Raw genomic sequence first — 15498 nt, 5'->3', positions numbered from 1 at the left:
CTAAATTACAAAATATGAGGTTCTTAGTTTAACATGCTGATCAGACTGTATGAAGCCCACTTTGCCCACTGCTTTAAAGGAACAGCGTCATGTGCTAATCACAGTCGCAGCGACATTGCACCAGCAGGATGGGTGGCCATGCTGCAAGACTGAGCCCCCATGACTCCTGACCACACCGTCCCACCAACACAAAACCACAGCACCAAATGAAAGGAGCATTGAAACTCCCCTTCCTCAAGCTCTCCAGTGAGAGCAAAAACAGGTTGGATCCCATTCTTTGCAGTCTAATGCTAATTTAAAATCACCTGTAAATTAGCAGAAACTGCAAAGAAAGGGATCCAGTCTATTTTTGTTCTCATTGTAGAGCTTGAGGAAGGGGAGTTTCAATGCGCCTTTCATTTGGGGTTGGTGCTGTGTGGCGCCCATTTTAGCTGTGGTTTTGTGCTGGTGGGGTGGTGCTTTCTTGAGTCATGGTGACCCCAGCACGTGCCGCCGCTCATTTAATGCGCTAGGGGCCCACTGAGCGGTTTGCTGTGACGTGGCAGTGGGCTTCATACAGTCTGATCAGAATGTTAATCTAAGAACCTCATGTTCAGTTATATATAGTTTTGTCTAGCGGCATTAGATCAATGTATGACTATTGGAGGTGCTGTCCATTCTCTATTTTACCATACTAAATTTCCTACGTCATCCAAAATCACTCCCCAGACTAGGAGACCTATTCCCATTCCTAGAGGTGAATTGTCATAGGATATATAGAATGGAGTCTGTCTACATTAATGTACTGCGCCTGCGCTACTTCTCATGTGCTAGAGGTCCATTAATGTCCATCCTCTGGTGTGCATGTCCAGAAGTGACATGCTTTAAACTGAAATGCCAGATAAACTGATTGCCACCGCACCACTCGTACCCAGGACTGCACACACCCGTAGTTATGTGTTCCACACCGGAGTGCATCTAGCATCATTGTCTCCTATCTGCGACTGCGCATGTCCGGAAGCATGCATTCCACGCCGGAGACCATAGTGAATTTGGATTAAATTCCAGTAATATTGAAAAGTCCAATCTCTGATTTCAGCGCCATGGGAGACTAAAAACAAGTATTGCAGATCCTCCCATCATACAATAGGCATGTAGATCTACTTTACCACTACATAAAATATGGGATGATGGCCCACAGTATGTTCCTAAATGGTCAAATGTGACCGCTAGAGATGAGAGACTTTGCCTTTTTTAGGGTCGAGTCGGGTTTCATAAAACCCGACTTTCGCAAAAGTCGGGTCGAACGAAATAGTCCGACTATAGGGAAAAGTCAGAGGCCGACTGAAACACGAAACCCAATGCAAGTCAATGGGGAAGCAAAGTCGGCAGGGAGTGGTGGACAGTAAACACACCTACAGTGCCCATTTCAATGCCAAAAACATCAATTCTTATTACTGAAGCTTGTCAACCTTAATTTACTTCATAATAATAGTTTTGCATTGAAAACTGGGTGTTATTTGGCTAAAGTTTGGGGGGGGTAGGGCTGGCTCCAGGTTTTCGTTTGCCCTGGGCCAAAGAGTGTCAGTGCGCCCCTTTAACACATACCACAACTCATGATGCTCCGATACGGCACAGAAATATAGGTTTAGTACAATGACAAACACTTCACTGCTTACAGTCATGGCCAAAAGTTTTGAGAATGACACAAATATTATATTTTCACATGATCTGCTGGCCTCTGGTTTTTATGTGTGTTTGTCAGATGTTTTTATCACATACAAAAATATAATTGCAACAATATTATGAGTAACAAAAGGTTATATTGACAGTTAGAATGAGCTAATGCAGCAAGTCAATATTTGCAGTGTTGACCCTTCTTCTTCAGGACCTCAGCAATTCTCCCTGGCATGCTCTCAATCAACTTCTGGATCAAATCCTGACTGATAGCAGTCCAGTCTTGCAAAATCAATGCTTTTATTTTGTCTGAATTTGAAGGTTTTTGTTTGTCCACCCTTCTCAATGGGATTAAGATCTGGGGAGTTTCCAGGCCATGGTCCCAAAATCTCTATGTTTTGTTCCCTGAGCCATTTAGTTATCACCTTTGCTTTATGGCAAGGTGCTCCATCATGTTGAAAAAGGCATTGTTGATCGCCAAACTGCTCTTGGACGGTTGGGAGAAGTTGCTCTCGGAGGGCATTCTGGTACCATTCTTTATTCATGGCTGTGTTTTTAGGCAAGACTGACTTAGAGCCCATTCCCTTGGCTGAGAAGCAACCCCACACATGAATGGTTTCAGGATGCTTGACAGTTGGCATGAGACAAGACTGGTGGTAGCGCTCACCTCGTCTTCTCCGAATAAGCCATTTTCCAGATGTCCCAAACAATCGAAAAGGGGATTCATCAGAGAAAATGACTTTACCCCAGTCCTCAGCCGTCCACTCCTTGTACCTCTTACAGAATATCAGTCTGTCCATGATGTTTTTCTGGAGAGAAGTGGCTTCTTTGCTGCCCTCCTTGAGACCAGGCCTTGCTCCAAGAGTCTCCGCCTCACAGTGCGTGCAGATGCACTCACACCTGCCTGCTGCCATTCCTGAGCAAGCTCTGCACTGCTGGTAGCACGATCCCACAGCTGAAACACTTTTAAGAGACGGTCCTGGCACTTGCTGGTCTTTCTTGGGCGCCCTGGAGCCTTTTTGGCAACAAGGGAAACTCTCTCATTGAAGTTCTTGATGATGCGATAGATTGTTGACTGAGGTGCAATCTTTCTAGCTGCGATACTCTTCCCTGTTAGGCCATTTTTGTGCAGTGCAATGATGACTGCACGTGTTTCTTTAGAGATAACCATGGTTAACAGAAGAGAAACAATGATGCCAAGCACCAGCCTCCTTTTAAAGTGTCCAGTGGTGTCATTCTTACTTAATCATGACAGATTGATCTCCAGCCCTGTCCACATCAACATCCACACCTGTGTTAATGGAGCAATCACTGAAACGATGTTAGCTGGTCCTTTTAAGGCAGGGCTGCAATGATGTTGAAATGTGTTTTGGGGGATAAAGTTCATTTTCTAGGCAAATATTGACTTTGCAAGTAATTGCTGTTAAGCTGATCACTCTTTATAACTTCTGGAGTATATACAAATTGCCATTAGAAAAAATGAAGCAGTAGACTTTGTAAAAATTAATATTTGTGTCATTCTCAAAACTTTTGGCCATGACTGTACATGACATGACTGATCTATTTTAAATTCTACAATAGCTCAAAAAAAGGACAGTATATTACTCCATACAGTATTATGGCCACCACATGCGCCATACAGAATAATGAGCCCCATATATTTCTCCATACAAAATAATTGGTAACATATAATGTTCCATACAGTATATGATGAGCTCGACATAATGCCACAGTATATGATGGTCCCTATGGATGATGCTCCAGTGTATGATGGGCCCTAATAATGTTCCATATATAATGGGCTACATTTCTAATTCTCCAGTGTATAATGGGCCCCCTAATTGCTGCTCCAGTGTCTGATGTCCCCCTTTTGGAATGCTCCAGTATATGATGGGCCTCATGGATAATGCTCCAGTGTATGATGGGCTCCATTTCTAATGCTCCAGTGTATAATGGGCCCTGTAAATGCTGCTCCAGTGTCTGATGTCCCTCATTTGGAATGCTCCAGTATATGATGGGCCCCATTTTTAATGAACCGAGGCATGGTATGTGAAAAGAGCTCCATGGAGTTATCTGAAGTGTGTGCTGCCGCATCCTTCACTTTTGATGTGGGTGAAGGACACAAGGAAAGGGGTTGCTCCTGACCAGAAGCCTGCACTGACGACTCAGTGCTTGGATTTTTTTGAAACTTCAGAAGAGGAGGTGAGAGAGCTGGAGGCTGTTTCAGCAATGTAAGCCAAAAACAGTTCCTGATGCTCCAGCTTTAAAAGCAGTCTACCTACTTCCAGAAAAGGGAGCCTTACAGGCCTTCCGGAGCTACACCATGACGCAGACTCAACACCTCCTGCCCTAGCTGCTATTGTGTTTTTGGCACTACCAGCAGATGCACCACCACCACCATCACTAAAAGGTGGCCCCCCACGCCCACGTCCTCTTCCACCATACTTCCTCATGTTTTGAAAAATGGACCCAAAATAACAGAAGGTATATGGTACTGTATCAGAAGCATACAGCTCTATACAGTCTCGGGATAACCGTAAATCATCATATATATCATGAGTCAGACACTCACAGGCTCAGTATGTATTACACCAGAATTTAAAAAGTAGAAAAAGGGAAACGTATTCGAGGCGTACACCAGTATACAGTGTTGTGGTACTTTTAAATCTTCGTATATATTTCAATCTCAGTAAGCCAGTCCAGACTTTCCGCTACTGGAAACTACATGGATAAAAGTACAGACGGAAAGTCGAGTGTTTACAGAAATTTGGGAATTACTCATTGCGGGAAAACCTCCCGGTAGATGTTGCAGAGGCGATGCAGACCCTCAATTACGGTGTATGTGGAGACAGCAAAAACGGTTCTTTGTGAAGAAAGGATTGCTTTATCGCAGTAGCGTGGCTCACATCACCGTTACTCGTCTCCATCAAATTGTGATCACAGGGAGAGATGTAGACATGGTCCTCACTGCCTATCATGATGTGTTTTGGGCATTTTGAGGGCAAAAGACAGAAGCCACAGGCCGTAGGTGATTCTATTGGATTGGCATGAAAGGAGACATTGAAAAATAGTGGCAGGAATGTCACACGTCTGTGACTATCACAACTGTGAAAGGTGATCATAAAGCACCACTGCATCCATTTGTAAGTTGATGTCCATTACAAATGGTAGCGGCCAGCAGGACAGGCCATAGCTACATCTTAACCATCATCGATCAATACACCAAATTACTAGTGGCCGTCCCTGTGAAGGATTTAACTGCCCAGACTACACAGCGGTGGAGCACGGAGAGGTATTGCAACTTGCAAGTGCTGTGGCCATGACCAAGCGGGGGGGGGACACTCATGGGCGACGGTACTGGCACAGGGCCCCTCATAGTACGCAGGTGTGTCTGATGGCGAGTGGGCCCCCCCCACTGTCAGAGACATTGTGTTGTACTATGAGGGGCCCTGTGCCAGTGCAGTCGGCCATCAGTGGGCCCATACACCTGTTCAGAGCAACGGCACTTGCCCGGGTGCGCCAGGTGTTGACCACTGCCATTGGGGGGGTGGGCAACCCAGTTACTGAGGTTTAAAAAATGGCATATGTTGATGTGTAGGCTGGACATTCAGCAGCTGTAAATGGCGGAATTGGGCAAGTCTGAGGGAGAGGAGAACAAAGGCGAGGCAGTTTTCTGGCAACCTATGTGTCATCAGGTGAAGGTGGGACTAAATCCTTTGAAACCCATGCATGGTTCATTTTAATGAAGGTTAGATCATCAATATTTTGGGTTGACAGATGAGTCCTTTTTTCTGTCAGGATTGATCCAGCAGCACTGAAGACTCTTTCAGATAACACACTAGCAGCAGGGCAAGCGAGCTCCTGTAAGGCATATTGTGACAATTCAGGCCAGGTGTCCAGTTTACAGGCCCAATAGTCAAAGGGGAATGACCTGTGAGGGAGACCATCGATATGGGAGGAGAAGTAGTTTGTAACCATAGTTGACAACTGCTGTCTCCTGTCACTTTTAATCGATGCAGTATTAACAGTCATGTGAGCGGTACTTGAAAAATCAGTCCACAACATGGTCATGAAACGCCTGTCTCCAACGCCACTTCGGCTGTGTGCACCTCGAACACCTCTTCCATTGTGCCCCCTACGGCTCTTGGGAGAAACAGCACCGCTGCTGTGTGCTGGGAAAGCCTCAAACAAACGGTTTACCAGAGTTGCTTGTTTTTAGCCAATATTATCTCTAGGTTCTCCTGTGGCATGATGTTGTGTAATTTGCCTTTGCAGCTGTAACAACTCTGCTGGCATCACTGCATGGCCTCCCATCCCCCGCACACCAACTTACTGCTTCAAGCCATGCTGTGAATTCTGTCTGTTGCTAGCCCTGTGCTCCGTGCCTTTACTCTCCTGTATGCTTCCTGGCTATGTGTGTATAGGGGGCGGCGCTAGAACTCTCTGGTTCTTATGCAGTCAGCGTGCACCTGTGTAATCTGTCCCTGACCAATCACCTAGAGCCCTTGACTATTTAGTTCCTCCACACCCACTAACCCTTGCCTGTGCAATGTCTCAAACTCAGTTAGCTCCGTGCTGGTGAGGAAGCCAGGCCCTGTCCTATGTCTTGCCTTCTCTGAGAGGCTTACTCCTAGCTTTGTCTGGTACTTCTCTGTCCGCCTTCCAGGAGGCTGAATATCCTGGCCCTTCAGTCTTTGTCCATGTACCTTGTCTGAACTCTGTCCTACCACTGCCTCCTTTTCCTTGGCTTCTCTCCCTGCTGTGTATTTCCTTATGTCCTCCCTGTCTGTGCTCTGCACCCTTGCAGCTCTGCCTGCTCAGCTCCTGCAGCACCTCTTGCTGCAGCTTCTTTCCACAGACCTTGTGGTTCAGCTTTGCTTTGCTGCTGCAGAACCTCTTGCTGCAGCTTCTCTCCACAGACCTTGTGGGTTCCGTGTTGCTTCGCTCCTGCTGTCGCTGCAGAACCTCTTTCTGCAGCTTCTCTCCGCAGACTTTGTGGTTCAGCTTTACACCGCACTCCTGCGGCTCCGTCTACTCCGCAATCCTGTGGCTTCGCACTTCTGCGGCTCTGCCTACTCTGCACTCCTGCCTGTATGCATACCTGCATCTCCTGTGTGAACAGTTCCTAACCTGTTCCAACATACTCCTCCTTCCTGTATCCATACCGGCACCCGCTGTGTGAACAGGTCCAAACCTGTCCCCTCATATTCCCCTTCTTCCTGTCTATACCAATACCTGCACCTGCTGTGTGAACAGGCCCCTGCCTGTTCCTTCTCATACCACACCAGCCTGTCCTGTGTCTCAAGCCGTGCCTGCCTGTCCTGTGTCTCCAAGCTGTGCCTGCCTGCCCTGTGTCTCCAAGCCATGCCCGCTTGCCCTGTGTCTCCAAGCCGTCTCAGCCTGCCTGTCAGTCACACCTGTCCTAGTGACTTGTCCCCGAATGGGATCAGCAGCCACAGCCAGACACCACCCTGGAGTGGCACCCGGCAGCTACCTGCCACACAAGCCTGACCTCACCATCAGAGGCTCCAGCGAAGACCAAGATAGCTGTCGTAGTCACGCCCCTTTCAGGGTAGTCTGGTTTGTGTCACAGTGGGGTCACAACTCCCCGGCTCGCGCCAATCAGCCAAGGTGCGAACGTGACAGTAGCGTGGATCGAGGATGCCCACCAGCCAGTAGTCATCATCCTTCATCATTTTGGCAATGCGGGGGTCCCTTTTTAGGATCCGCAAGGCATAATCGCACATGTGTGCCAATGTTCCAGGTGTCAATAATGCAATGTCACTGCTGGGTGGAGGAGCACTTTCTGGCAAATACACATCCCTACAGTCACGCACAACCCTGTACCTGACCTTGGAATGCCAATATTTTCTCTTGCCCCCTGAGAAGCATCCTCCTGCCCAAAATAATCATCCCCCTCCTCCTCCACCTCGTCCAGGTCAGTTCCCTGACCAGACAATGGCTGACTGTCAGCAACGCTTCCCTCCTCCTCCTGTTCCTCCTCCGCTGCAGACGCCTGTTCCTTTATGTGCGTCAAACTTTGCATGAGCAGAAGCATAAGTGGGATGCTCATGCTTATGATGGCGTCGTCTGCACTTACCAGCCGTGTGCATTCCTCAAAACACTGAAGGACTTTACAGAGGTCTTTCAGCTTCGACCACTGCATTCCAGACAACTCCATGTCTGCCTTCAAACTGCCTGCCCGTGTATCCTCCCACAAATATATTACAGCCTGCCTCTGTTCGCACAGCCTCTCAACCATGTGCAGGGTGGAGTTCCACCTTGTTGCAACGTCTATAATTAGGTGGTGCTTGGGGAGATGGAGCAATCGCTGCAACTTCTGCATACGACTGGAGTGTATGGCCGAGCGATGGATGTGCGAGCACAGTCTTCGCACCTTATGGAGCAGGGATGTTAACTCCGGATAATTATTAAGGAAGCACTGCACCACCAGGTTCAAAGTGTGAGCCAGGCAAGGTATGTGTGTGAGTTTTGCAAGGCCTATGGCTGCCACAAAATTACAGCCATTATCACTGACTACCTTGCGTGGCTCAAGATGTAGACTGCCCAGTCATGACTCAGTTTGTCGCTGCAAGTAGTCGGCCAGTACCTCCGCGGTGTGTCTGTTGTCACCCAAAGACATCATCTTTAACACAGCCTGCTGACGCTTAACACTAGATGTTCGAGAGTGGGACACCTCATGTGCAACACTGCCAGCTGCGGATGGAGTGCTCGTGCGACTGCGCTCTGTGGACGAGCTTTCGCTTATGGAGGAGGGTCGAAAGCCTACAGGCAACTGTTTTCTATACCGTGGGCTAGACAGCACTTTTCCACCACCGCTGTCCCCTGTGGAGCCTGCATCCACCACATTAACCCAGTGCGCAGTGATGGACACGTAACGGCCCTGGCCATGCCTACTGGACCATGCATCTGTTGTGAGGTGCACCTTTCCACTCACTGATTGCTTGAGTGCATGGACAATGTGGTCTTTCACATGCAGGTGGAGGGCTGGGATGGCTTTTTGAGAAAAGAAGTGCCGACTGGGTAGGTTATAGCATGGGACTGCGTAGGCCATGAGCTCGCAGAAAGCTTCGCTTTCAACCAAATGGTAGGGCATCATCTCTAATGAGATTAGTTTGGCAATGTAGGCGTTCAAACACAGTGTACGCAGATGAGAGATGAGTACTTTCTTGTCCTACTCAGAGTCTGGTAGGGTGAGCTGGACTGGAGAGCTGCATATTGGAGAACTAGCAGTGGAGCGGACGGAGTGAGAGAGGGTTGGTGATGGTATTAGTGGTGATGGCCTAGATTCAGTGTTGTGTTGCAAAACCATTGTGATTCTCTGAGTGCTTTGGCTTTGCGACGACACCTCAACATTTAGTGCTGGTGGTGTGCTTAACGGTGGAGTTACAGTGGGGGAAGTGATGGAGCGTTGCTGGCTACCTTCAGTCGGAGCAGGTGCACATGTGCTACTTGAGGTTTTGTAGTCCGTCCACGCTTGAAAGTGCATGTTGGTTAAATGTCTAAGCATGCAACTGGTATTCAAATTTCTGAGTTGTTTACGTCGGCTAAAGGTCCTTCCGCACTTCTTATAGGTAACCTTTGCTTTGCCTCATCAGTAGGATTTTGGACAAAGAAGTGCCACACTGCACTCTTCCTACTATGGTATACATTTTCTGGCCTTGCACGCTGTGCTAAGTTGACCATCTGGCCAAGCAGTCCTGCAACTCTTTTAGTTTTTGGTCCATGTTTTTGGACAGCTACGGGCCTGCCAGATAACCGCTGCTGCGATGTCAATGCCTGCTGCAGATCCTTCTCCTTATCTGAACTATTGCCAGCGCCACCCTCCTCCCCCAATGGATGCCAATCCGGGTCAAGAACTGGGTCATCCATTACCTCCTCTTCAAAGTCATCTGCACCTTCCTCTTTACTTTCCTCTGTGTCACCGTGTAAGGTGGTATAGTATGCGGGAAGGGGCACCTGTGTTTCATCAGGGTCAGATTCTGGCTCAGTAGACTGCGAGGGCAATGTAGTGCTCTGGGTCAATGTACCAGCATAATCATCTAGCAGTGGCTGTGCATCAGTGCACTCCATGTCAGATTCATCTTGGACTGGGGAATTCAGGATTTGACTGGATAACCCAGGCATGGTATGTGAAAAGAGCTCCATAGGAGTAATCTGAAGTGTTGCCTGCTGCATCCTTAACTTTTGGTGGGGGTGAAGGACACAAGGAAAGGTGTTTTTCCTGACCAGAACCCTGCACTGACGACTCCGTGCTTGCAGGTTTCGAACGTTCACAAGAGGAGGCAATAGAGCTAGTGGTTGTTTCGGCAATGTACGCCAAAACCTGTTCCTGATGCTCCGGCTTTAAAAGCGGTTTTCCTACTCCAAGAAAAGGGAACCTTACAGGCCTTCTTGGGACAGACGATGACACAGGCTCAACATCTCCTGCCTTAGCTGCTATTGTGCTTTTGCCAGAACCAGCCGATGCACCACCACCATCAGTACCAGCCGCCCCCCTGCCCACGTCCGTGGCCTCTTCCACCAAACTTCCTCATGTTTGGGAAAATGTACCCAAAATACCAGCAGAGAGATGGTACTGTATAAGGAGCGTCTAGCTGTGTAAGGTGTTTGAAAAAAATTAAATCTATGTATATATTTTGTTAGTCACAGACACTCTCCCAGTATGTATTTGACCATAATACAAAAGCAGATATACGGTACTGTATCAGAAGTGTACAGCTATATACGTTTTTTGTGTAACTAACAATCTCGGTATATGTATTTACGGAGTGTCACACACACGCTGACTCTGTATAGATGGGACAGTAATGCGAACAATGAGAAAAGCAGTCAGAAATCCATAAAATTTAACATTTTATTGAAAATACATATACAAAAGGACACTACAGTACATGGGAATATCAAAAATAGACGTGCACAGTGGTACAAAGGATCAAGCACACCGTGTCTACAGTCCCAGGATTAATCATAGAATGTGCAGAATAATCAATATATGTCCCTGATAAAGGGTTAAGGCAACTCATCATAGATACACCAATACATAGGCTACAAGCTCAACTATTACTACTGCCCATAAATTGTCAAAATTCCCTAACAAGGCATAAAGAAGATAAATGCAGAGCAAATGCTCAAGACAAGCACCATGTCAGCACAATCAATGCTAAAGCAGCATCAGTTACCTAAACCCATAGTGGAAGAGCTAATGCGAAGCAAGTGCTCAAAATAAGCATCACAACCCCTGAGGAAGGAGCTGCGGCTCCGAAAACGCACGTCGGGGACAGGATCTATCGCACCGCCCTTACTGCACCCAGGTAATGACGCTACTGCAGCATTGAATCTATTGTTGTGATGCTTATTTTGATTATTATGCTTATTTTAATTATTCTACACATTCTATGATTAATCCTGGGACTGTAGACGCGGTGTGCTTGATCCTTTGTACCACTGTGCATGTCTATTTTTGATATCCCCCCCCCCATTCCATGTACTGTAGTGTCCTTTTGTATATGTATTTTCAATAAAATGTTAAATTTTATGGATTTCTGACTGCTTTTCTCATTGGTGCTATCTTAGCATTTTGCAGTTTTCCTGCTTAGTCCTATATTTACATTAATATATATGTGGGAATATATTATGTTCAATTGATTTTTTGAATCTATTTGGGCCAGTTACTTTTTGTCCCCACATATACAGTATTATGTCTTTTACCTGTTTATTATAGTAATGCGAACAGCAGATATACAATACAGCTTGAGAATCGGACAGCTCAATACGGTGTAGGTCTGGAAAAATGGAAAATCTCCTCTGTTTGTTTTTCCAGAGTCACACACAGCTTGTATTTGTCCGTGATACCAGCCGGTACACGGTAGTGTGTGAGGAGCGTACACCGCTATAAGGTGTGTGAAAAAATGAACGCTCGGTAACTGAGCAGAACAAAATAATAAAAGTTGGAGTGCTTTGAAAAAAGCAGTTTGAACAGCAGTATGCACACACCAATGCAGCTATCAGGTAGCATGAAAAGGCAGCCTAATCACCACCAGCGCTGCTACACACAAAAAAATCCTCCCCTTTCACTGCACACTAACAGTACAGTGAAAAGCGCTATCAGCAGAAGCTATTTTTTTTCTTCTTCCCTGCCTAACGCTCTCCCTATTCAGAATCAGCAGCAGCACCTCTCCCTATTGTAAGATCGGCAGAAGTAAGATGGCGGTCGGCGGGCACGGCCTTTTATAGCCCCTGTGATGCCACACAAAGCAAGCCAATCACTTCAATGCCCTTCTCTACGATGGTGGTGGCTGCTGCCCATGTCATCACGTTGTCCACAGTGTGCGTCCTCCATCATTGGCTGAAAAAAGGCGCTGGAAGCATTATTTGAAACGCGACTTTGGCGCTCATGGCCGACCTCACGCTATGGTCGGGTTTCGTTTCATGAAACCCGACTTTGGCGAAAGTCGGTGATTTTTGAATTTGACCAACCCATTTTGCTCAACTCTAGTGACCGCTATTGTATAATTAGAGATACAAAAGGATCACCACGCTTGTTAGTTACTAAATAGTATATGTAGGGTATAACATACAAAATAATTCTGATATAGAAGCTCAGATATCTCAGTGAAGTACAACAATATGTGAACCCCATTCACAGGGAGCTGAGTAGCAATAGCTAGAGTATAAAATCCAAAAATGTAATCCAGGATGGGGCTCTATTCACACAAAATAGGCATAGGAAATTTGCTCATTGAGTCCCTTAGGGGCTCGTGAATCCAGTCTAAAAATCCTCTCCCTTTCCTTTTTGAGGACACATCTATTGTGATCACCTCCTCTTACATTGGGTTTAACCACCTCAATGAAACAAAAGGAGACATCTATGGTTTCACCTAAATGTACACACGTGGTGAAAATTGTTGGTACCCCTCGTTTAATTACAGAAAAACCCACAATGGTCTCAGAATTAACTTGAATTTGACAAAAGTAATAATAAATAAAAAAAATCTATGAAAATGAACAAATGAAAGTCAGACATTGCTTTTCAATCATGCCTCCACAGAATTTTTTAAAACTAAAACTCACGAAATAGGCCTGGACAGAAATGATGGTACCCTTAATATTTTGTTGCACAACCTTTTAAAGCAATCACTGCAATCAAACAATTCCTGTAACTGTCAGTGAGACACCTCTCGACAGGTACTTTGGCCCAATCCTCAAGAGCAAACTACTCCAGTTGTCTTGTGGTTGAAGGACTTAAAAGAAATCTGAGACCACAGTCTCAAACATTAACATTAGTAATACACAACACTGTCATGGATTAAAATCCTGCATGGCACACAAGGTTCCCCTTTTCATGCCAGCAGGCCATGTCCGGGCACATTTGAAGGACACCAATGACCATCTGGATGAACCAGAGGCGGCATGGGAGAAGGTCATGTGGTCAGATGAGACCAAAAGACAACTTTTTGATATCAACTCCATACACTATGTGTGGAGGAACAAGAAGGATGAGTATAACTCCGAAAACACCATCCCAACCATGAACCATAGTAGGTTAAACATTATGCTTTGGGGGTGCTTTTCTACAAAGGGGACAGGATGACCGCACCGTATTGAATAAAGGATGGATGAAGTCATGTATCTGGAGATTTTGGCCAACAGACTCCTTCCCTCAGTAAGCGCATTAAAGATGGGTTGAGGCGGGTCTTCGAGCAGAACAATGACCCGAAACACACAGACAGGGTAACTAAGGAGTGGCTACTTAAGAAGAATTTCAAGGTCCTGGAGTGGCCTAGCCAGTCTCCAGACCTGAACCCAACAGAAAATCTTTGGATTGAGCTCAAACTCAGTGTTGCCAAGCGACAGCTCCGAAAACTCAAATACCTGGAGTAGATCTGTATGGAGGAGTGGGTCAAAAATCCTGCTTTTCTATTGTATCAAATACTTATTTTATGCAATAAAATTCAATGTAATTACTTAAAAATCATACAATGTGATTTTCTGTTCTTCATTGTTAGATTCTGTCTCTCACAGTTGAAGTATTCCTACAATAAAAATTACAGACCTCTCCATTCTCTGTAGGTGGGAAAACTTGCAAAATCTGCAGTGTGTCACATACTCATTTTCCCCACTGTATCCTAAGAAAATGTGTTCTCCAAGAATCAAATAGCGCTCTTTCCCTCCCGAGTCTCGCTGTGTGGGTGTGAAGTTCTGTACAGTCACATATGGGGTATTCCCACATTCATCTGAAATTGTCTGACAAATTTTGGTGCCATTTTTAACTATTTCCCCTTGTAAAAAGGTAAAAATGGGGCTAAAACAATTTTTTTCTGGTAAAATACAATTATTTCTTCATCGCCCAGTGGTATAAAATTATGCTACAAAGTTGAACTAATCAAGAGGTGGAGTTTGTGGAATGGGGTCTCTTATTGGGGGTCCTGCTGTTCTGGGACTCTGATAATGTGACTTGGCCCCCTCGGACCGTCGCTCCTTCCCTTCTGAGCCTTGCACTGAGCCTGTAAAGTAGCTTTCCACCACTTATGGGGTATCAGCGCACTCAGGAGAAATTGTGGAACAAATTGTTTTTGTTTTCTCCCATTTTCCCTTTGATAATTCCAGACTTGGGGACAGAGCAACAATTTAGTGGAAACAATGGTCGCATCTCATGTACTCCGCTCAGTGTTATACCATTCTGTGACTCCCTGAGGGTTAGGAATCCTCACTGCCCCCGAGATGAGTCCCCCAGAGGTGGAGGGGGTAACATGGGGTCACTTGTGGGGTCTCTGCTGTTGGCTTGTCAGGGGCTCTTCACACGAGACATGGCGTCCGCAATCTATTCCAGCCACAATGGCGTCCCTTCCCTTCCGAGCCTATGGGGCATCGGCGCACTCAGGAGACATTGCACAGCACAGTGTATGGGGTCATTGCTCCTCTTACCTTTATGGAAATGCAAAATTTGGGTCTAAAGTGACATTTTGTTGAGGAAAAAAGTAAAATTGTCATTTTTTTCCTTCCACATTGCTTAAATTCCTGTCACACTATCCATATTGTCCTGTCAGGAAGGAGAATACAGGGAGTAAAAGGGTTAATAGGACTTACAGAACGAACCGGCCCAGAAAGGAGAAGATCCAGTGTCTGCCACATATATGGCTGCTCTGTGCGCACAGGACCTGTGATGAGGTCACAGGAGGGGAGGAGTCAGTGGTCACATGATCAGCGGCCTCAGTGTATGCAGGACTCTGCTGTGCTTCAGTGCTCTAGTGATGGGAAGTTCGGCTCTTTAAATGGCTCTTTTTTTTTAAATAGAAATCCGTTTTCCACAGTCATCGTTCTAGGTCTTAGCCTGTAAAGTGAGGCCTCATTATACCCCTGTATAAGGATCTAGTGACGCTGTGTAGACTGTTATTCAGCATTGCTGTTCCCTCAGATTGTCAGCTCTTGTGATCAGGCCCCTGCTCCTCGCTCCGGTCTCTCCCCCCTGCTCCTCGCTCCGGTCTCTCCTGTACAGTGAGGCCTCATTATACCCCTGTATAAGGATCTAGTGACGCAGTGTAGACTGTTATTCAGCATTGCTGTTCCCTCAGATTGTCAGCTCTTGTGATCAGGCTCCTGCTCCTCGCTCCGGTCTCTCCTGTACAGTGAGGCCTCATTATACCCCTGTATAAGGATCTAGTGACGCAGTGTAGACTGTTATTCAGCATTGCTGTTCCCTCAGATTGTCAGCTCTTGTGATCAGGCCCCTGCTCCTCGCTCCGGTCTCTCCTGTACAGTGAGGCCTCATTATACCCCTGTATAAGGATCTAGTGACGCAGTGTAGACTGTTATTCAGCA

General features: G+C 46.3%; 1 protein-coding gene across 1 annotated transcript in view; it reads right to left on the bottom strand.

Annotated features, from left to right (window-relative positions):
* LOC141059313 (uncharacterized) overlaps window positions 1–14898 on the bottom strand; it is a 120323-nt gene extending 105425 nt beyond the window's left edge. The window contains 1 exon segment of the mRNA XM_073555640.1: window positions 14767–14898. Within this exon segment, the coding sequence (XP_073411741.1) occupies window positions 14767–14811 (45 nt within the window). The 5' untranslated portion in view covers window positions 14812–14898.
* Between the last annotated feature and the right edge of the window lie 600 nt (window positions 14899–15498).

The sequence above is a fragment of the Dendrobates tinctorius genome, unplaced genomic scaffold (genome assembly GCF_039654945.1).
Source record: "Dendrobates tinctorius isolate UK_male_01 unplaced genomic scaffold, ASM3965494v1 ptg000226l, whole genome shotgun sequence".
Taxonomy (NCBI): Eukaryota; Metazoa; Chordata; class Amphibia; order Anura; family Dendrobatidae; genus Dendrobates; species Dendrobates tinctorius.
This window is presented reverse-complemented; position numbering and strand designations above follow the sequence as displayed.